This window comes from Schistocerca serialis, chromosome 3 (genome assembly GCF_023864345.2).
Source record: "Schistocerca serialis cubense isolate TAMUIC-IGC-003099 chromosome 3, iqSchSeri2.2, whole genome shotgun sequence".
Classification (NCBI taxonomy): domain Eukaryota; kingdom Metazoa; phylum Arthropoda; class Insecta; order Orthoptera; family Acrididae; genus Schistocerca; species Schistocerca serialis.
The window spans coordinates 198,360,590-198,383,143 of NC_064640.1; the positions used below are offsets into that span (position 1 = coordinate 198,360,590).

At 43.6% G+C, this 22,554-nt stretch overlaps 1 protein-coding gene across 1 annotated transcript; it reads right to left on the reverse strand.

Annotated features, from left to right (window-relative positions):
- Positions 1-5,813: 5,813 nt before the first annotated feature.
- On the reverse strand, positions 5,814-20,576 carry LOC126469908 (V-type proton ATPase subunit E). The gene is made up of 4 exons (XM_050097267.1): positions 20,446-20,576; positions 20,074-20,249; positions 16,565-16,733; positions 5,814-7,253 (listed from the first exon to the last, which is right to left on the reverse strand). Exons 1-4 carry the CDS (start codon positions 20,476-20,478, stop codon positions 6,948-6,950), a joined length of 684 nt encoding a protein of 227 aa, XP_049953224.1. The 5' UTR covers positions 20,479-20,576; the 3' UTR covers positions 5,814-6,947.
- Between the last annotated feature and the right edge of the window lie 1,978 nt (positions 20,577-22,554).

Consider the following 22,554-nt stretch of genomic DNA (forward strand, 5'->3'; position numbering starts at 1 on the left):
CAGAGGGTGGACAGGGTAGAGAGCTTGGAGACTGAGGAGAGAGCTGAGAGAATCTGAACAGATAACATACTGTATCCGCTGATGGCGGCGGATGTATTGGACAGCCTAGAGAACAGCGTAAAGCTCCGCAGTATAAACCGAACACTGGTCGGGAAGCCGAAATCGATTTGGGGTGTCGCCAACAATATAGGCACTCCCTATATGTAACGATGTTTTCGAGCCATCAGTGTAAATAAATGTGGCTTCCTTCATTTGTGCACATAGAGCAGCAAATTCCCGACGTTAAACAAGTGAAGGGGTACCATCCTTGGGAAATTGACAAAGGTCACGGAGCAGGCAGATCCAGGGACAGAGCCAAGGCGGTGCTGTACCCCAAGTTGTCAAGAAGGTTTTAGGAAAGCGGAAGGAAAGAGAATGGAGCAGTTGAAGGAAGCGGACTCCCGGTGGTAGTAGGGAGGAAGGGAGGCCTACATACCCTACATCCAAGGAGGCGTCGAAAAAAATGTCATGGGCCGGATTAGCAGGCATGGAAGACAGATGGCTAGCACAACTACTCAGAAGGACAGCTCGCCGATTGGACAGCGGAGGTTAAGCAGTCTCAGCATAAAGGCTTTCCACAGGGCTGGTGTAAAAAGCTCCAGACACTAAACGTAATCCATGGTGGTGGATAGAGTCGAGACGCCGAAGAACAGACGGCCGAGCAGAGGAGTAAACTATGCTTCCATAGTCCAATTTCGAGTGCACTAAGGCGCGATAGAGGTGGAGAAGGACCACTCGGTCCGCTCCCCAGGAGGTACCATTCAGGACACGGAGGGTGTTGAGGGATCGCAGACAGCGAGCCGAAAGATAGGAAACGTGGGAGGACCCAAGAATTTAGCGATGTCCGAAAATGGAAGGTTGACAGGTCCTAGATGTAAGGAGGGTGGAAGAAACTCCTTACGTCGCCAAAAATTAACACAAACGGTCTTACTGGGAGAAAAACGGAAGCCGGTTTCGATGCTCCAAGAGTGGAGGCGATCGAGACATCCTTGAAGACGTCGTTCAAGAAGGCTGGTCCGTTGAGAGCTGTAGTAGATCGCAAAATCGTCCACAAAGAGGGAACCCGAGATATCAGGAAGGAGACAATCCATAATCGGATTTATGGCAATGGCAAACAGTACAACACTCAGCACGGAGCCCTGGGGTACCCCGTTTTCTTGGGAGAAAGTACGGGAGAGAGTGGTGTTCACCTGCACTCTAAATGTGCGCTCTGCTATAAATTCGTGAAGAAAAAGGGGCAGCCGACCTCGAAAGCCCCATGAGAACAGTGTGCGGAGGATGCCTGTCTTCCAACCGGTATCGTATGCTCTCTCCAGATCAAAAAATATTGCTACTTTTTGGCGTTTCCGGAGAAAATTGTTCATGATATAAGTGGAGAGAGCAACAAGATGGTCAACTGCAGAACGATGCTTTCGGAAACCGCATTGGGCAGGTGTTAAAAGACTGCGGGACTCCAGCCACCAAGCTAAACGGCAATTCACCATACGCTCCAAAACTTTACATACACTACTCGTGAGAGAAATGGGGCGATAGCTAGAGGGGAGATGTTTGTCCTTTCCAGGTTTCAGAACAGGAACGACGATAGCTTCCCACCATCGTCTCGGAAAAGTACTGTCGGTCCAAATTCGATTATAAAGGCGAAGGAGGTAACGCAGACTATGGTATGATAAATGCAGCAACATTTGGATGTGGATACCATCCGGTCCTGGGGCGGAGGAGTGAGAAGAAGAGAGTGCATGTTGGAGTTCCCACATGGAGAAAACAGTATTGTAGCTTTTGCGATTTTGAGAGGAGAAAGCAAGAGGTCGCACTTCTGCTGCACGTTTCTTCAGGAGAAACGCTGGCGGGTAATTTGAAGAGCTCGAAATCTCAGCAAAGTGTTGACCCAATGAGTTAGAAATTGCGATGGGGTCCACTAATGTATCATGCGCGACAGTGAGCCCAGAGACCGTGGAGAAACTAGGCGCGCCTGAGAACCGTCGAATCCGACTCCAAACATCCGAGGAGGGAGTGAAGGTGTTAAATGAGCTAGTAAAGAATTTCCAGCTTTCCTTCTTGCTATCGCGGATGACGCGACGGCATCACGCTCAGAACTGCTTATAGTGGATACAGTTGGCCAAAGTAGGACGGTGGCGGAAAACGCGAAGAGCACGTCGCCGCTCACGTATTGCGTCACGGCATGTCGCGTTCCACCAAGGAACTGGGGGGCGCCGGGGCAATGCGGAGGTGCGTGGTATTGAATGTTCTGCAGCTGTAAGAATAACGTCTGTAATATGTGTGACCTCATCGGCGACACTAGGAAAGTGACAGTCATCGAATGTCGCTAGGAGACGCAAAAAGTGTCCAATCAGCTTGGCCAAACTTCCAGCGTCACGGGCGCATATATGGCTGTTGAGGCTGCAGTCTAAGGACACATGGAAAGTGGTCACTCGAGTGGGTATCATCAAGGGTGAACCATTCGAAGCGCCGAGCTAGCGGAACAGTACCGACCGAAAGGTCCAAATGAGAGAAATTTGTCGTGGAGGCAGACAACAATGTAGGGTCCCCAGTGTTGAGGCAAACTAGATCCGCTTGGTGGAAGACGTCGAGCAATAGTGAGCCACGCGGACAAGGATGTGGAGATCCCCAAAGCAGGTGGTGGGCATTGAAGTCCCCAACCAGCAAATAGGGGGGTGGAAGCTGACCAAGAAGATTAAGGAGATCAGCTCATGCCATTGGTGTGGACGATGGAATGTATACAGTACAAAGAGAAAAGGTATATCCAGAAAGGGAAAGACAGACAGCGACAGCTTGGAAGGAAGTGTTTAAGGGGATTGGGTGATAATGGAGAGTATCATGGAGAAGAATCATGAGTCCTCCATGTGCTGGAGTGCCTTCAACAGAGGGGAGATCAAATCGGACGGACTGAAAATTGGGGAGAACAAAGCGGTCATGGGGCCGCAGCTTTGTTTCCTGAAGACAGAAGATGACCGGCGAGTAGGATCGTAAGAGGATCGACAATTCATCCCGATTGGCTCGAAGGCCACGGATATTCCAGTGGATAATGGACATAGGGTGAACGTAAAATGGGGGAATGTGACCAAGGTTGCCATCAACTCAGCGACTGCTCAGAGCTTGCGACCGACAGCATGGAATGGCATTCAGCTGAAGGCAGAAGATCCTGATCCATAGGTTGTTCAGGAGCAGCTCCTGCCACCAGCGATCGGCCGGTTGATCGGCCGCTAGCAGTGCGCCTCAGCGACACAGAAGACGGCCGAGGGCGATTACTGCCAGGTGGTGCTGTAGATGAGACACACCTTGGCGGAGAAGGAGATGAACTGAGTTTCTTACTAGCCTTCTTGGAAACATGATGTTTAGATGAAGGAGGAACCGATGACTGTGAAGTTGGGGTACGTAAAAAATCTTCACAAGTATGCTCTGTTTTCGAAGTCTTTGTGTCTGACTTTTGGGCTCGAGATTTAGCAGAACCCGATGAAGGGTGAGCCATAGAGTGAGCAGGCGAAAGTGGGGAGGTTGAATGGGCAATCTTTGCGCTGGCCGATCTGACGACCGTGACACTAAAGGTAAGATCACAAGTCTGCATGGCCACCTCCTTTGTTGGCCGAGGAGAGGCAAGGACAGTGCTGTATTTTCCTGTCTGAGGCACAGTGGGCTGTTGACTGGCGAATAATTTTCGAGCAGCAAAGGTCGACACCTTTTCCTTCACTCTGATTTCCTGAATGAGCTTTTCGTCTTTAAAAATGGGGCAATCTCGAGAGGAAATAGCGTGGTCACCCATACAGCTGATGCAACGAGGGGATGGAGGTGGACAAGCACCCTCATGGGCATCCTTGCCACACGTAACACATTTGGCCGGATTGGAACAGGACTGGCTGGTGTGATTGAAACGCTGACACCGATAGCAACGCGTAGGGTTTGGGATGTAAGGGCGAACGGAAATTATCTTCTCATAGCCTGCTTTGATTTTTGATGGGAGTTGAACTTTGTCAAATGTCAAGAAGACAGTACGGGTTGGAATGATGTTCGTGTCAACCCTTTTCATGACTCTATGAACAGCCGTTACGCCCTGGTCAGACAGGTAGTGTTGAATTTCCTCGTCGGACAATCCGTCGAGGGAGCGTGTATAAACGACCCCACGTGATGAATTTAAAGTACGGTGCGGTTCCACTCTGACAGGGAAGGTGTGTAGCAGTGAAGTACGCAGCAATTTTTGTGCCTGGAGGGCACTGACTGTTTCTAACAACAAGGTGCCATTTCGTAATCTGGAACAAGACTTTACAGGACCTGCAATTGCGTCGACACCTTTCTGAATAATGAAAGGGTTGACCGTGGAGAAGTCGTGACCTTCGTCAGACCGAGAAAGAACAAGGAACTGTGGCAACGATGGAAGGACTGTCTGTGGTTGAGACTCAGTGAACTTACGCTTGTGAGCAGACATAGTAGAAGATGAGGAAACCATTGCGAAAGTATCCCCCATGATTACTGGCGTCTCCGATGGCGCACTCCTTCCTTGTGGGGGCCCTCTCGGAGGGCACTCCCGCCTTAGATGATTATTCACACCTCAGGTCACACCTCCCGAGAAACGGACGGAGGGACCAATCGGCACTTTCGGAAGGTATCAGCTCGGGTAATCACCCCTCCCTGGGCCTGGCCGTTACCAGGGGGTACGTACGTGTCCTACCTGTCTAACCGGGGTGGGGAATTACGCGTTACCACGTCACCGGCTACGCATAAAAGTGCATGGGTCAGCCTTCAGACACGCACAGGGAGGAAAAAAGAGAATGGGAAAAACAAAGAAAGGGAAAGGAAAGAAGAGAGGTCTCAAACGCCGCAGCGGAGAAAAGGTAAGGAAAAGAGGACAAAGGAAGGACGAAGACGTGCAAGCGGAGAAAGCAAAGAATTTGTTACTGTTTCAAGTGTCCGTCTCCGGACGTAGGCACAAAACATACTCCCAGAGGGGGAGAAAGGGAAGGAAGGAGGCGGTGGTGAGAGGGGGGGGGGGGGGGATGGGGGATAGGAAAGGATGCGGAAAAGGAAGGTATGCAGCCCGCACAGGAAGGAGGGCCACATTAGCTCGGGGTCCCGTGCTCGCTACGCACGTATACACAACAGAGTTGTGGACCCCTGGGGGGATACCGCATAAAATGCGTTACATTTGCGATACTGATTAATCAGATAACCTAGGTATAGTGCCCTCTGCTGGCCTCAGTTTCCTGGTATAAATATCAGACGCATTCTGACCACCACCAGCACTTACTATGTGCCAAGATTACTATGTACCAAGATGTTTAGTTTGACATTTATACATCACACACACGCACACAAACACCTTTACCATTGCTAGTTGCTGTAAGTAGTTCTGTAGTGCTTTTCTTTGAGATTGTTAAGAGTTTTAACAAAATGCTTAAAATCATCTGAAGTGCATTAAAATAATTATGCTGTTTACACATTTAGGAAATATGTGCACGTGACTATCTCTCGAGGACTCTCCACAAATGTGGTAAGTTGGAAATTTCCAAGTACTTTCACCTCATCTGTTTGTTTGTTTTAGATTTAAAAAAAAAAAAAAATCAGAAATGTTACCCAAGCATTTGGGAGTTTCCACTTTTCATATCTGTGGAGAATATGAGTGAGCATCCCTGTGGACCTGTTCTGTTAGGAAACTGAAAATATAATGCAGAATCTTAAAAATTGTGCTCACCTTCTCTCAGTAGACAGCAGCAATATAGTGCTGCTATGCTATGTGTGGGATTTAAGGAAGGCCCATAATGGAGTACTCATTACACTCATTCATTTATTTTTAACCTGACTATATGCATGTACATGGGAAATCAATGTAAAACATCACATATCTTTTCACAACATATAGCATTGCTGAACACAGTACCACAACAAGTATTGGTATTTTATGTGAAACAGGGGTTTAAGTGTTTAATAATATCAATTTGTGTGGACAGATGACTATGCCCTGGCAAGTATTTGCACTTGAAAAGCTGAGGTACTCACAAGCACTTGCCTTGTTAGCTTCTTTTTCTTTAATCAGACCACACAAGTATACAACACTTGATTAATACACATTACTACACAATGTCCATTTAATAACAAGGAAGAATTTTTACAACAGTAATTAAAATAATATCTTACACAACTATATAATACCATGATAACCTCTCCATCAGAAAAAAGTCTGTACAATTACTAATATTCTACTGGCAGTCCACCAACATGCAATCTGTCACCATCCACAGCCACAATAACCACTGATTAATAATTACTCACTTCCATCACATGATATCCAGCTCACCTACTTGCCTCTGATTTGCAGCATTAGGCATTTACTCTAGCTTACAGATTCTGCATGTTAATTTATTCCCTGATAGATAAAGTAACAGCATTTGAACTAATTCATTTCTTCTGGTGAATTTAAATCTCTTTTCTTTTTTGATAAGCCATTATTCTGTCTACTTTGTTTTCATATTATGGCTTCACAGTTACATATTTCAAATACAAATCTATCTTACTCCCATTTGCTGGCAAATAATTTTAACTGCATATTTGCAAATTAAAACTACAGTATTCTTCTGTCCTCCATTCATCTTAATATTGAAAGGCTGCAATTATTAATAGTAATGGAGGTCACATACTTGAAAGAGGTAGTACACATGTTTAGTTGTACTACATGGAGCTTTATACTAGTGTTGCAATAATTTAATAAAAAAGAACACAAGGATATGTCTCACACAGTTTCCACTACTATGAACAGGCAGCATTAAAATATTTACACAAAATGAGAAGTATCATTACATAATCAACAACAAAAAAATCATGAACCAGCAATTCCATAACCAAGAAACTACTGCACTAATAACTTAATGGAATGAAATATCCACATTTATGCATAAACATATTTAGTCAGCAAACTTGCGATTCGGGTTACGGCCAAACAGTGCACCTCTTATCTCAGGAATAAGCTGTTGTGCAATTAGTTCTAGCCGTGCTTCCAAAGTATTAACAATTTTAATTCTGCTTTTCTGTGCTAGCAGCTCTATTCCACCAGTAACTTCTGGGTTCAAGAAGGATTCTGTGTCCACTTTTATTGATATATCCTTCCCACCAGTAATTTCTTTGTACTTCTGTGTAATAGCTGGCAAGATGCTATCAACAATACGTTGATCAACCTCACGTGTCCTTACAGTGACATTTGGTTCCAAAAGCTGCAAAAACAGTGAATGGTCAGTATCATAATGACAACAAAACACACAAGAATCATGACATGTAATTACATTTGCTATAAAGCATTTATTGCTAAATAATTAAAAGAAAACAATTATTTAAAAGAGGAAATAAAATAGTTAAACACTACATTTGTAACGTGCATCAAATAAACTAAATACCAATTTTCCCCAATTTTATTGCAACTGAGTGACTTTGCTGTGATTGGTTTTACTACATAACTAACACAAAATGGAAATTCATCTGGTTAGAATGTTCATTGTTTTGTATAATGGAATTTATTTATGAGGCTTATGAAAATTAAACTACAATTTGAGTATTTCATTACACTCTACAATATTCACTTTAAATGCTTAAAAATCTTGCATCCTCTCACAACTTTTCACAAAAAGAGGTATCCATTTTACATTTCTATACGATAAAGTTGTGTTGCCACCTACATGGGATATTACAAAATTGAGGCAAAAAGGCTCCTAAAGTTCAACCAAATTTGTTCAATACAATATCAATTTCTGTCCTTGGGTGACTGACAGTCTCACATGTTATACTAATATATGTACCTTCCCACTCTTCCACTCTCAAATCTGCCACTGTGTAAGTTATTCTACAACTAAAAACTACAGCAATTGACTTTTTCATCAACACTACATCTCTTGCACGTTTTCATGTGGTAAGCAAACATTTTATCTACCTTTGCATTAAACGTCACGTAGTGCCGTCATCTCCCCCCCCCCCCCTGCATTTTTTGTAGTTCGTGGTTGGGAGTAATATGGGGCTAAACTACAAGGTCATCAGACCCTTGGCCAAGCGTTCATTTGTCCAGAGGTGATGTCCACCAGGAATGTGCTCTGATGAGGAAAGTACATGGGAGTGGTAAAAGAGAGGCACTAAAAGCAATACTGATGCCAGAGCTGAAAAATAATTTACAGAGAAATAAAAGTATGGTCTAGAGTGAACAAGTGGGCTCCCAGGGCTCAGCCATGCTGAGAGAAACCCCACCCGCATCCGACCCCCGTCAACCTGATTGATGGAGTAATTGATTAATTGAGGGGGGTTATGGGACTAAATGGTGAGGTCACCAGTTCTGCAATTCCAAAGTTACACACAGAAGAGAGGGGTCCCGCTAAAAATGGACAGATCCAATCAGAAGAGCCAAACTACAAAAAAGAGGAAGTTAAAACACACCAGAGAGAAGGTATAAAAGGGTAACACAAATCTAAAACTGGGAAAACAGAGGGATAAAACAGCAGTCTTTGCAAGGGGGAGTGGTCATGGATCCCAGACCGGGAAAATGTGTAGAGAGGCCCCAATCACAACCACCCTGCCCTTCTACAGGAGTAAAGCAAAACCCTGTCTGAAAATATAAACCACTTTCATGGAGGAAATTGAGGACCAGTTCAACCATCCAAGAATCATCTGCTAATATTCAATTCAAGGAATCTTTAACACTACACTTAGTATGAAGGACCAAGAGAAGGGGACATTCCACCAATATATGGGATGCTGTCAGTCTGGCTCCGCAACCACACTGTGGGCATGTTTGCTGCTCAGGAAGAAACAATGAATGAGCTGGGTATGACCAATGTATAGATGGCACAAAACGTTGGACTCCTTCCAACAGGAGTGGAAGGAAGAGTGCCAAACTGCCATAGGCTCCTTGATTGTTTGGAGTTTATTACTATGAGCAGTAGTGTACCAGATGTCATTCCACTTTTGGGTAAAGAGAGATTTGATGTAGGTTGGTTGGTTTGTGGGATTGAAGGGACCAGACTACTAGGGCCATCGGTCCCTTTTTCCACAAACTTGAAACACCCACAAAGAATAAAAAACAAACAACGGAGATGACAAGAGATGACACAGGTCAAGAAAGACACAGACAGAGACCAGAAAAAAGCAATTAAAATCACACCGAGTGTGACAGTAGTTGGCCGACCATAGAAACAAGAAAGGAAAAGCCAACCCCAAGAAACACACTAAAAACCCCAGTCTAAAATCGTAGGCCAAAGGCCATGCTCAACACAAAAAAAGGACAAACACTTAGATCAAGCGATAAAAACACCCTGCATGAATAAAACTCAAAACTAAATCTGCCATCGCAGCATCATCTGATAAAAGTGCAGGAAGCGTATCAGGCAGTGCAAACATCTGCCTGAGCAGAGTTAAATGCGGGCAGTCCAACAAGATGTGGACCACCGTCAAAGCTGACCTGCAGCGACAAAGGTGGGTCCTCGTGGCGCAATAAATAGCTGTGTGTTATCCAGGTGTGGGCAATGCGCAGCCAGCAGAGGACAACAGAGTCCTTGCAAGAGACCCGCAAGGAGGAGCGCCATGCACCGATAGCCTCCTTGATGGCCCGAAGTTTGTTGGGTGAAGGAAGGGTGCGCCATTCTTCACCCCAAGTGCGAAGTACCTTCTGCCACAAAACTGACCTGAAGCCACTCTCTGAAAGGCCAATCTCCAAGGCTGGTGCACCGACAGCCTGTTTGGCCATCATATCAACATGTTTTTTCCCGGGATGCTGACATGACCTGAGGTCCACACAAAGACCACAGAGTGGCCGCAACGGGTAAGAGTATGGAGGGACTCCTGGATAGCTATCACCAGTCAGCGAGCGAGGGAAACGCTGGTTGATAGCTCGTAAACCGCTCAGGGAGTCACTACACAACGAAGGACTCACCCGAGCAGGAGCGGATACACTCCAGGGTGCAAGACACGGCGACCAGCTCGACAGTGAAAACACTGCAGCTAGCCGGCAATGAGTGTTGTTCATAATTATCCCCTAGAGTAAGAGCATAACCGACATGACCAGCAACCATCGAACCATCAGTATAAACAACGTCAGAGCCTTGAAACGTGGCAAGGATTGAAAGAAAGCGGCGGCAGCGTAGGGCCTCAGGAGGGACTGAGTCCTTCAGGCCCTGTGCCAAATCAAGCCAAAGGCATGGGCGGGGCACATACCATGGGGGTATATGCAGAGGGACCCAGAAAAAAGAGGCGGAAGAGGGAAAAACTCAAGCCCAGAGAGAATAGCTCAATGTGTATCACAATCATACACCCTAACCAGGGCCGCCGTTCCAGAAGATGGACGACCGACTGAGGAAAAAGGGGACGATAACTGGGATGCCCGGGCAAGCTACAAACATATATAGCATAAGCGGCCAGTAATCACTGGCACCGGAACTGCAATGGAGGGACACCTGCCTTCACAAGTATGCTGTTGACGGGGCTTGTACGGAAAGCTCCAGTGGCGAGTCGGATCCTGCTGTGAAGGATGGCGTCCAGCAACCGCAATGCAGAAGGCTCCCATAATCTAGATGGGACTGAATTAATGCCTGGTATAGCCGTAGAAGGGCAGACCGATCGACACCCCAGCTGGTGTGACTCAAGCAACGATGAGCGTTAAGATGCTGCCAGTAAGTCTGTTTAAGCTGCCGAATATGAGAGAGCCAAGTCAACCAGTTATCAAAAACCAATCCCAAAAACTGATGCGTCTCCACTACAGCAAGAGGTTCGCTGTCAAGATAAAGCCGTGGCTCAGGGTAAACAGTGCGATGCCGGCAGAAATGCATAACGCAGGTCTTGGCAGCCGAAAGCTGGAAGCCATGCGTTACGTCCCAAGACTGCACCTTGCAGATAGCGCCCTGCAGCTGCCGTTCAGCAGCTGCAATGCTAGTGGATCTAAAGTATAGGCAGAAGTCGTCAGCATACAAGGAAGCTGAGACAGACGTTCCCACCGCTGCAGCAAGCCCATTAATTGCAATTAAAGAGGCAGACACTTAAGGCAGAGTCTTGAGGTACCCCATTCTCCTGAACATGGGAGGAACTATGGGAGGCTGCAACTTGCAGACGGAAGGAACGAAGCGACAGAAAATCGGGAGCGGACCCCGAAGACCCCAACCATGAAGCAAAGATAGGATGTGATGCCGCCATGTCATATTGCATGCCTTCCGCATGTCAAAAAAAGACTGCGACCAGATGCTGACAGCGGGCAAAGGCCATACGGATGGCAGACTCCAAGCACAGCAGATTACCAGCGGCAGAACGGCCCTTACAGAACCCAACCTCCGACAGAGCCAGAAGGCCCTGAGACTCAAGTAGCCAACTCAACCTCCAGCTCACCATTAATTCGAGCAACTTGCAAAGAACATTGGTGAGGCTAATGGGGTGGTAGCTGTCCACCTCCAGTGGGTTCTTGCCAAGTTTCAACACGGGGGTTACGATGCTTTCCCGCCATTGTGACGGGAACTCACCCTCAACCCAGATACGGTTGAAGAGGTGTTTGAGCATCTGACAGTGGATGCGATCTGGCCTGGGAGCCAGTTCATTCCCTGGGATGCTCACATGACTTGGGACCCAGAGAAGGTAAACTGAGCAGGCAGTACGGCCAAGGGCACAGAGAAGGTCATGGATAGCAGAGACCAAAGGGTGATGAGAGTAGCATCATTTGATAGCCTGCAGACTGCTCATTGAGTTAGTACATATGAAAACACTGTGGTGGGAGGCCTGAGGTACAAAATGCAAGACCCTGTTGATGACTAGTAGCCCTGCTGTGAACACACTACACGATCCCGGCAACAAACGGTGTTCAAAGCAAGTAGGAGACTTAAAAGCATATCCTGCCTTGTATATCGTCTGAGAAACATCAGTGTAGAAGGTGGTGGCACCCTGGAACTCTGCAAGGATGGAACATACAAGATGTCAGAAAGCCATAGGGGTGACAGATACCTTAGAACCCTGAAATAGATCAGTCCTAATTTGTGGTCTAGGAACCATTCAAGCTGGTATATGGGAGGGAATACATGGTGCACATGCCAGTGAGTGGAAATGGAGATCCAACAGAGGGAAGTGAGACGCATCCCAACTGGCAATCCTAACTGCAGGCAGTGATCAGAAGCAAGACATCCCTCATTCGCAAAGAGGGCAGGGTACACAGGATGGTCAGGGAAATGACTAGTGGCAACTACATAAGAAACCAGGAGTTGACTGTCGTATTTGTAGATCCAGAATCCCCACTTCTGTGAGGAGACTGCCAAGGTCAAATATTTTCAGAGTGGAAGGAGCCGCTGAGCCGTAAACCTGACTACCATAATCTAGTCTGGAGAAGACCAGAGTGCAGTAAAAATGGGGAAGAGTAGCACGGTCTGCGCCCCAAGATGTGTCGGCCAGGAGGTGGAGAGCATTAAGCTTCCTCATACACAGGCTTCAGGTGGTGAACATGGGGGCAGGCATGTCAGCTTTTCATCAAAATCAAGGCCCAAGAAATGGAAATGTGCTGCAACATTGAGGAGCCGGGCGCCTAAATAGAGTTCTGGATTGGGGTGGTCTGTAGGTCAACGACCAAAATGCATAACACGTGTTTTGGAGGGAGAAAACTGGAAGCCATGGGAGACTGCCCACACAGAGGCCTGTCGGATGGCAACGAAATCTGTGCTCAGCAGATGCAACTGAGTGGGAGCTGCACCAGATGCAAAAATCTTAGACAACGCTGGGGTAACCACAAGCCCAACATAGGTTACAAGCCCATCAACACTTATGAGGAAGAGTGTAACACTTAACACAGAGCCCTGTGGGATATCGTTCTCCTGAACCAGACAGGGTGCTGAGTGAAGTGCCAACTCGAACCTGGAAGAGCCGGTGCATAAAAATTCACGGATAAAAATCTGAAGGGGGCTGCGAAAACCCCAGTCACGGAGGGTCACTGAAATGTGAGGATGCCAAGCTGTGCCATATGGTTTATGTAGGTCCCTGTCAACCTGAATAAGAGAAAAAGTAATGAAGGCCTTCTAGTGAAGATAAGCAGAGCAGTAAAAGGGAGACGACTAAAAATGTAATGGACATCAGTTGGACTGCCAATAATAGAACAAAATGTAAGAGAGAATTAAGGCAGCACACAGGCTTCCGCTGGGGCTCTCCGTGTGAGGAAGGGGACAGGCTCTCCCACAGCTGTCCCATCCCCTGTCAGTCATAGACAAAGCATTGAAGAGGAGGATAGAGCCCACTAATCAACATAGTACTACTCCAAAAATGGGAAACAGGGTTCAGCAGAAAGACACAAATTGCCTAAATGAAGTTAAAACAAGAGGGGAGGACGGATGGCAGAGGCAGCAGGCAGAGGAGGCCAGGCAGTGTTGTATGCCTTATGTAGATCAAAAAATACTTCAGTGCTGGTGTTTAAAAAAGCCTGTCTGACTGCTCTTTCTAGCAAAATGAGATGGTCAATAGTGAATTGTCCCTTCCGGAAACCATGCTAATACTGGGACAGCAGACCCCAAGATTCAAGAACTCACATAACTGGAGGGCAACTACCCATCCAAGCACAATGCAGAGCATGTTGGCAAGGCTAAATGGCCAGCTTAAGAATCACAATTAAGATTCTATCTCCCCATAGAGAGCATAAGACACCATCAAGCCAAATACAATTGAAGACCCTGAAGAGATGGAGCCATTGAGTACTGTATTATCTGATTGTGAATGGGGTCAGGGCCTGGAGCCATAGTGTGAGGCAAAGCAAGAGCCTGTTGCAATTCCCTGTTGGCAAATGATTCATTATATAATTTGTCATGCTGAGAGATGAAGAAAGAGGGGGGCCTTCAATTTGTCCCTTACACATCCAGCAGGCAGCAGTGTATGAAGAGAACAATGATGTCGCAAAGTGTTCAGTAAGAGCTGCTGCATCAGTACAGAGAGACAATGGTCGTTGGCAGGAACCATGATGCCCCAGGAACTCTGACATCTACTCCTTAGCAGGCGTGGGAAGCTAACAGCTCAGGCATCAGAAGTAGGATCCCTGTTTTGTCAGGGATTTGACTGAATGGGTATATAATGACCCCACCATGTCAGATTGGCTACCACATTGGATTTGAAGTCCATATAATAGCCTAAACAGGTACTGTGCACAGATGATCTTTAATACTGTATATAGTAGGTGCTATTTGAGGTGGTGTTCCCAGTTGGTTCACACTAAACAAAATATTTGGAAAATGATCAAACCCAGGTCTCAAAAATTACTTCAGCAAAAAGATGGACAAATGAATATTCTGAGAAAGGAAGTCAGAACCTAGGGAACAGCAGGTTCAACATTAAAGACTGCCACCATGAGGAAGAGTAAGAGAATTAAGGACAGTGAGATTGCAACACAAGAAAGGTAGGTGCTGCAGTATCCTGGAGCCCCTTGCTCACCTCACACATATTTACAAGAGTCACAAGCCTACAGTGGGGTTTTGTAGTTTAAGTATGATACATGTACACAATATATACAATATGCATCAAAATACTTGTGGGAGATTTGTCCATTATCTAATATAGGTTCTCTGATTTTGTTTTGCAGTTTTATGTCATGACAAAATGCACTAAATATGGTGTGAACATAAATGTTACGTTATGCTACAGACCAATATGTTACTACACCCTTTTTGACACTCACATTTGATGGTGTTGCAAACCACAACCAAAGTAGCACCTCCAATCTAATCTAGACCTCGAGCTACAATGCTGTTTTCACTGTCATAGGAGGAGGTGGAGGGGGGGGGGGGGGGGGGGGAGAAATTTTTTGCATACATGCAACCCGCCCCTCCCAAACACACACACACACACACACACACACACACACACACACACACACACACACACACACACACACACGGGTAGACTGGGCCGGGTTTTATTGGGGGGGGGGGGGAGGGGGGTAGGGGGTGGAGAGTAGATTGATATGCCAATCATTATACAAACCTTAAAAATTTCCACCTTAAAAACTTATAGTTCAATATCACTTTTACAATGTACCTCTACACTTCTCCCCAACCAAGGAAATTTTTAAGCAAGTAACCCCATTCAGAGCTGTTCTCTCTCACCACAATATGAGAGTTACTTTTGAAATGTCACAAAAAAATGTGTATTTTATATGACTTATGTCCCAGTAAAAGTTGGTGTCCCACCAGGAAACCATGTATTTGAAGCCAATGTTCTCTCCAATGTTCCAATAACCACGTGTTTATTTTGGAGAAATTAGTATTGGATTGTTACTTTTGCTCCAGTGAACCATCAGAAACTACAAAGTGGAACACACAGCACGGATGCTACAGCTAGTAATATTCCGAAAGAAAATGTTCCAAGATTGAACCAAGCCTGCACTCTAGCATCGTTTGTCAGTTATATTTCAGTGCAGCCATTAACGCTTTAAGAATTACTTTACTGTTATACATGCTTAAATAACTGGTGGAAGAAGAAAAGAAGTGGAGTTAGCTGAACAAGGAGAGTTAATTAGCTGATAGATATTTTAATAAATTTACAAGTCTCCATGTTGATTTTATATTAACTTATCCATCTACTTTTTGTTCTCTCTCCAATTGAACATGCCCTTGTTTACTTTTTTATACACAGTATATTATTTACTCTTATTTTTGGAGAATAAACACCAAATCTGAGGCATCTGTGGAAATGAAATTAGCCCAAGACTTTTAATATTTGCTACTTCATTATTGTACAGAAGTCTTAAAAATTCACAACCTGCAGTCCATGCAATGTTTTTCTCAGGATGTGATTTACTTAAATTTCTATGTTCAACACTGTGAATTCCACACCACATTCAATATGTGCAGTGAAGATTAATGAAATTGTTTCATTGCCAACAACATTATATATTAATGAAACATAGCTGGTGAAAACCTCAATTACACAGCATTTTTGCTGCATAAAAGTGTCACATGAACATTAAGAGAGGACTGTCAGATTTTCAACGCAAAACCAGATTTTACTCTCTCCTCTGTCAACTTCATTTTACCATTCATATTTTATGTATTTTGGCCGTGATAAGTTGACGATTCGCATGGTGTCTGTCGCCAACAATAGGAGGTGTGCCTTATCCGCACATCGGCACTGCCGAGGGGAGAGAAGCAATGAGGGGAAGGCACCATCAACTCCTTCCTGCAGTGTTTGTATCATTACTCGTGTGTTGTTCTCCAGGGGATTATTCTAACCACCTCGGTTGTGTTACATGAAAGCAGACATGACACATGGAAATTTTGACAGCACTTTGAGACAAATATCTTCCAAGCAGTGCCTATTTTCTCTGCTCTTGGTAGCACCAGTGAAAATTGTTAGCTTATTGTGATCAAACTGCATGCAACACCTCATATTTGACAGTATTTAAATCCCAGTCCAACAAATTAGAATGAAATTTGAACAGATACTTACATTTACAATTATTTTTTCACATTTACAGTTATTCCATTATTGGTTCGTTAATAAACTTTAAGCACACCAAAGAACAAGTTACAAAGTAATACAGTCATACCTGCAGGAGTCCTTGCATTATTAACTGATGGAGAACGTGGCTGTATCGAGACTGATCCTTTGTGATCTCTCCCAGTCTCTTTCTCGCGTCTTCAAGTACACTGCGCACATGATCTTCACGAACTTTCAGAGCTTTCAAACGTGCCTGGTTTAGCATGTTTGATGACTGACTGCAAGAAAATTTCTTTGGTTAATTCAACATTCCATTCAAAGAAATAAATCCTTACAATTACAAAGCATATCAATACACTATTTATGTAGGGAAGTACAATGTAATTTTAATCCATTATCATTTCATTAATTTAACATATTACGAAATATATACAACTGAGTCCCTGGTGCTGCCTAGCATGTATTTACTCCAGTCTTCTATTATTCTCTCTCTTCCTCCTCCTCCTCCTCACTTTCTGTCCACCCCCCCCCCCCCCCCAAATTCTTCCATCCCCCTACTATGTGTCTATGTGTCTTTATTCATCCTCACTCCCCCCACCCCTCCCCTTAACTCCGTCCATCTCCTCCTCTTCCCAGTCTCTCAACTTTCCCTCTCCCCCTCTAAGTTCACTTCCTCTGTGTCCATCTCCTCCCTCCCCTTTCTCTCGTCATGTTGCCACCACCATCCAATAGGTCGTTGGTTTTTAATGCCACAGTACTTCTTTCCAGACAGTAAGTAATATGAGCACCAAGTCTGGTTGAAATTGATCAAGTGGTTTAAGAGATGTCGAACATACATACATAATGCACTTTTACGCTGAGGTGACAAACGTCATGGGATAGCGATATGCACAGATACATATTCCGGTAGTATTGTGCACACCAGTTAAAAAATGGCAGTGCATTGTTCTTGGGTGATTGTTGCGAAATGGTTTCCGAAATGATTATGGCCGTATGACAGGAATTAACAGACTTTGAAGAAAGAGTGGTAGTTGGAGCTAGATGCACAGGACATGCCATTTCAGAAATCATTAGGGAATATATATTCTCTGATCCACAGAGTCCAGAGTATGCTGAGAATATCAAATTTCAGGCATTACCTCTCACCATGTACAATGCAGTGGTCAACAGCTTTACTTAACAACTGAGACCAGCAGCGTTTTCATTGTGTCATCACTGCCAACCGGTATGTGACACTGCATGAAATAACCACAGAAATCAATGTGGGACATACAACCAATGTATCCGTTAGGACAGTGCGTCAAAATGGCATTAATGAGCTACAGCAGCAGATGGTCGACCTGAGTGCTTTTGCTAACAGCACAAAATCACATGCAGCACCTCTCCTGGGCTCATGACAATATAGGTTGAACCCAAGACAACTGGAAAACCACGACCTCGTCAGATGAGTCCCAGTTTCAGTGGGTAAGAATCATGGTAGGGTTCAAGTGTGGTACAGACTCCATAAAGGCGTGGACTCGTGTTAACAAGGCACTGAGCAAGCTGGTGGTAGCTCCATAATGCTGTGGGCTGTATTTACATGGAATGGACTGGATTGTGTGGTCCAACTGAACTGATCGTTGACTGCAAATAGTTATGTTTGGCTACCTGGAGAATATTTGCAGCCATTTGCAGACTTCATGTTCCCAAACAATGACGGAACTTCTAAGGATGACAATGTGCCATGTCACCAGGCCACAACTGTTCGCGACTGGTTTCAAGAACATTCTGCACAATTCGAACGAATGGTTTGGCGACACCAATCACCCAACATAGATCCCATTAAACATTTATGGGACGTAATTGGGAGGTCAGTTTGTGCACAAAATCCTGCACCAGCAGCTCTTTCGCAATTATGGGCTGCTATAGAGGCATCATGGTTCAATATTTCTGCAAGGGACTTCCAGCAATTTGTTGAGTCTGTGCTACATCAAGTTGCTTCACTACAGTGGGTAAAAGGAGGTCTGACATGATATTAGGAGGTATCTTATGATTTTTGTCACCTCAGTGTATAATGTGTATTAATTTGAATGAATAAAAGAAATTATAATTTCATATATTATGGATTGAATTTTAAAACAAATTAGGTGCAACATTGTTGCCGTTGTCAGTAGATGTGATAGGTTTTGCTGGGACCTCATCAGATGGTGTTTTAGTGTCAGGCTGTAGCCACCTAAGACTGGGAACAAAGAAGCAATTTGTGACAACATATTTGTCTGAAACTGAAATATTTGTGTGTTACAGTCCTGTAAAATTTCTTAAACAACTTGTCATCAGGGGTGTTACGTCTAAAATCAAACTTTTGCTGTAATCTAAAAAAGGCATTAATTAACCAATATGAACCAAGTCATATGGTGTTTATTTGTACACCTTTTCCCCCCACATATTCACATACCAAACCCTTCCCAGAGTTTCCATTATCTATTCCATTACTTCCTACTGTGAAATACCTTATGTTAAATAAGCTATATCCCAATCAAATGACTGCTACTTTTGCAGCAAAGCAGTTTAAATGGGTTAGTGTAGTTTTACACTGACCGGCCATTAGTACAGACAAAATGAAGTTTTGAGCTCAACATCTTACAAATGTAATTATACTCACTCGCCAATAACCCTGCTGAATGACGGAACAAGAAATTAGCCGTATCCTATTCAAATATGAATGGTAGATATGGACTTTAAGCCCACTTCTTTGCAAAAAGAAGTCCAGTGTCTTAACCATTCTGACATACAAGAAGAAAGATGATCAAATATCCCATAAACCAGGTCATACAGATGGAGCACAAGATTGGATTATGAAAGGCTGGGGAAGAATATCGGCACTGTTGTTTTTAAAGGAACCATCCCAGCATTTGCTTTAAGTGATTTAGAGAAATCACAGAAAACCTAAAGCTGGATGGCTAGATGCTGATTTTAACCATTGTCCTCCAAGTGAGAGTCCAATGTGCCAATCCCTACACCACCTCATTCAGTCTGACGTAAGGAAAAAAAAAAAAAAAAAAGACATTTAAACACTACAGGAGGATAATCAGTGTGTTAGGGTCCTTCCACATATTAAAATATATTTACGAAGGTGCTGTGCTCACACAGGAAGTAGTTTTTCTAACAATATGAAATACCTGCTTGAAAGAATGTTTTCTAAAATGTATGTTAACAGTAGCACAAGAATAATCTGTCACACAAATTTCTGTCCAGATGCTATTTACCTGAACAGGCTGTTTGTCCACACATACCCAGTTCTTTGCAACAGGTATATTTTTCCATGTATTGACAAATGACTGAGTTATTCTATGTGAAACTAATTTAATTGTTAACAGCAAAACCACATATATACCAGCTATGACTATTTTACTTATGACATCCTTTTGCGATTTGTACAGAAAAGTAGGGTCATAGTCACATACAGATTTTAGACCAGCAGTTTAGCTACCATGGAGCTACCCTCAACATTGTTATGGGCAACCAAGACGCAAAGAGAATGCTGTAGTGGCTGTAACTAGTGAGATTCTCTCTCTCTCTCTCTCACTCACTCATACTCTTATGGAAGTATGACAAAATGTTCTCAAAACTTCGGCTTACATTTTCTTCTGAAGTTCCACTTGTTTTTCCTTTCTTTCATAATATTCCATTATTTTTAACCGTTGTTGCTGCACCAATCGGCCTTTTTCAATGTTGAACTCCTCTTCAGCTTTAGCATCAATTTCTTCGGCTTTTTCATTTGCCTCCTGCTCGATAAAGGCCATCATGTGCTTGATCTGCAATAGAATATACGTCACATTATGAATAAACGTAATCTAAATTATTTAAAAGATAATTCTAATGAAAAGTATGATTAAATGTGCACGTTTCCAACGAGCACATCGGATAAGTATGCCCGCAGAGAAATAACGACCAAACTTTCATGGTAATAATAACTCTTTCTCTCAGATACGTCTGTGCAATTATTTTCACCTGTTTTTGAACGTCTGCGTCGCTTAAAGCCATGGTTAATTACAATTTTTGTCTGCAAGTACACGAAACAACCAGTGACACAGATCTGTCTGCCACTCCTATCTCCTGAGTCTCGAGACAGATCATATGAGTTACTCGCTAGTCAACTGTTAAACCACATCAGGTTATTGAGTGGATGTTCATAAAATAGAACGAACTGTTTTTTGGTAATATAATTTAAAAAATAATGTATATCATTATTAGAGAGATCAAAAATTGAACGAAATCAAATTACACACATAAATATATACCCACATTTGACTACGACCTGAACGTAGTATTTGGAGCGTACTTCAAATGCAATAATGTATACCTCTACAAATACACGACTTCCAGTAACTTTTTGCAAAAAAATGTATAATTTTGGTTCTAACAATGTTGCATTATCTCAAAATCATAGCTTATCTTTAAGTCGATTCAGAGTACCATAGAGAAAAACTGAGAATTTCGTTTTAACGTTACGTAACATTTATTTTAAATTTGTGCCCTTTTTTAAAATTGTCGTTTTTTATCATTTAAATTCAACAGTAAGTTGGACAAGCGCTGCAGTCACATAATTGAAATCCACGCTCATTTCTGACGCTATCTCGAAACTACTGCGGCCGTCTGCATGCACATTAATTCGATAAATAAAAATTTGCTATTGGAATAACTGCAACCTGCCTTCCTAGTTTAGTTTGAAACTATTATTTTTGACATACTTGTTCGCGCTGAACATTGTAATTTCTGAGGCAAGTCTCGCAACTCAAGTTGAAATCAATTGTTGTTCCCCCAGTTTTCCGACATCCTCAAATTTATTAACTTCAAGCAACGTGAAATAAGAAATTTCTATTATTAGACATACACAAATTTATTTTCGACACAAATAATTTTCGTTGGCCATTCAGCGCTCATGTAGAAAATTTAAGTCACCGTTAAATACAGGAACATTAATCCATCTTAAAAAGCTCATACAAAAGCACCTACCTATAAATAGGACACATGTGCGTCCGCAACAATTTATCTATGAGGCGGCAAGAACTCGAGAAACTCTACCACTTATTAAAAAAATACGTAGAAGTGCAACTGATTAATTATCTTGGAAAGAAACAAAAAAACTCTGCTTACAAAACTTCACATCACATGTTAATGGATTTATTGAGCTATTTTCATTCCTTCTATTTTTCAGATTTGATTGGCATTATTAAAGTTTAATAAAATCGTTTTTCAAGGCTATATTTTTCGGGTTGTTTGGGTGAAACGTAACATGGGCCTGTGTTCAAAGAGACGAATGTGGGAGACCTCCCAAACCAACTTCAAACTGGCCAGTAGTACAACGGCCTCTTAAAACATCTTCGGACTAAGATGGTTCTTGTCTTCGCATTTTGACACTTTATTGTGCAACCATGAAAACTGGATTGCTGACTTCGTAGTTCTATAACTAGAGCTCGAACTGTGTCTTATTCCACGGAATTTGAGAAGGTCCCGATTCCAAGAGTGGAGAACTTTTCTGCGTTGAAAGTATCATTTTTCCCCTCTATTCTAGCATGAAAAATGGTATTTTTTTTTCTTTTCGGCTGATGCATTTGGGTCCTCAGGCGAAGGGTAATATACCAGTATATTTTGTTAAGTGTGAAACAGCTAAATGTGTTGCAACCTTTGCAATCAGAGATAATGCAATTGATGTATTACTACTATTGTCTGCTATTATAAAAATTACATACTGTCACGTTGTAACCCCACCTCAAGTCCAAATCCAAAGGCAGGGTCGTCACCCCTGTCAAAGCTTCGCAGTTGTCGAGTAGGTCCTCAGTTTCCTTGAATCTCTCACTGTAGATATGGAGAACATGGATGATGTTTCTACTCTTTTGTGTTCTTGATGAAGGGCCATAATCCTCGTCTTCATACGGGTCATCCAACATGCGACAGAGGATACGATATGGCCCAAAGTATCTCACTGGCCGATTCTGCGTGCTACAGTGCTGTCAGTCTTTCTCCTGAGTGTTCAGGGTCCACATGCGAGTCAGCTGCCTTGCTTCTTATATCCTGGTGATGCGGTGTTTCACTTAGCCATCCTGAGTGTCATCCAGT

Excerpts from the sequence above, each read along its gene's own strand:
- LOC126469908 (XM_050097267.1), bottom strand. The coding sequence starts at position 20,478 with ATGGCTTTAAGCGACGCAGACGTTCAAAAACAG. Across the intron at positions 20,250-20,445 it reads ACGCAGACGTTCAAAAACAG|ATCAAGCACATGATGGCCTT; the intron begins GTGAAAATAATT and ends ATTCTATTGCAG. Across the intron at positions 16,734-20,073 it reads GTGGAACTTCAGAAGAAAAT|TCAGTCATCAAACATGCTAA; the intron begins GTAAGCCGAAGT and ends ATTTTCTTGCAG.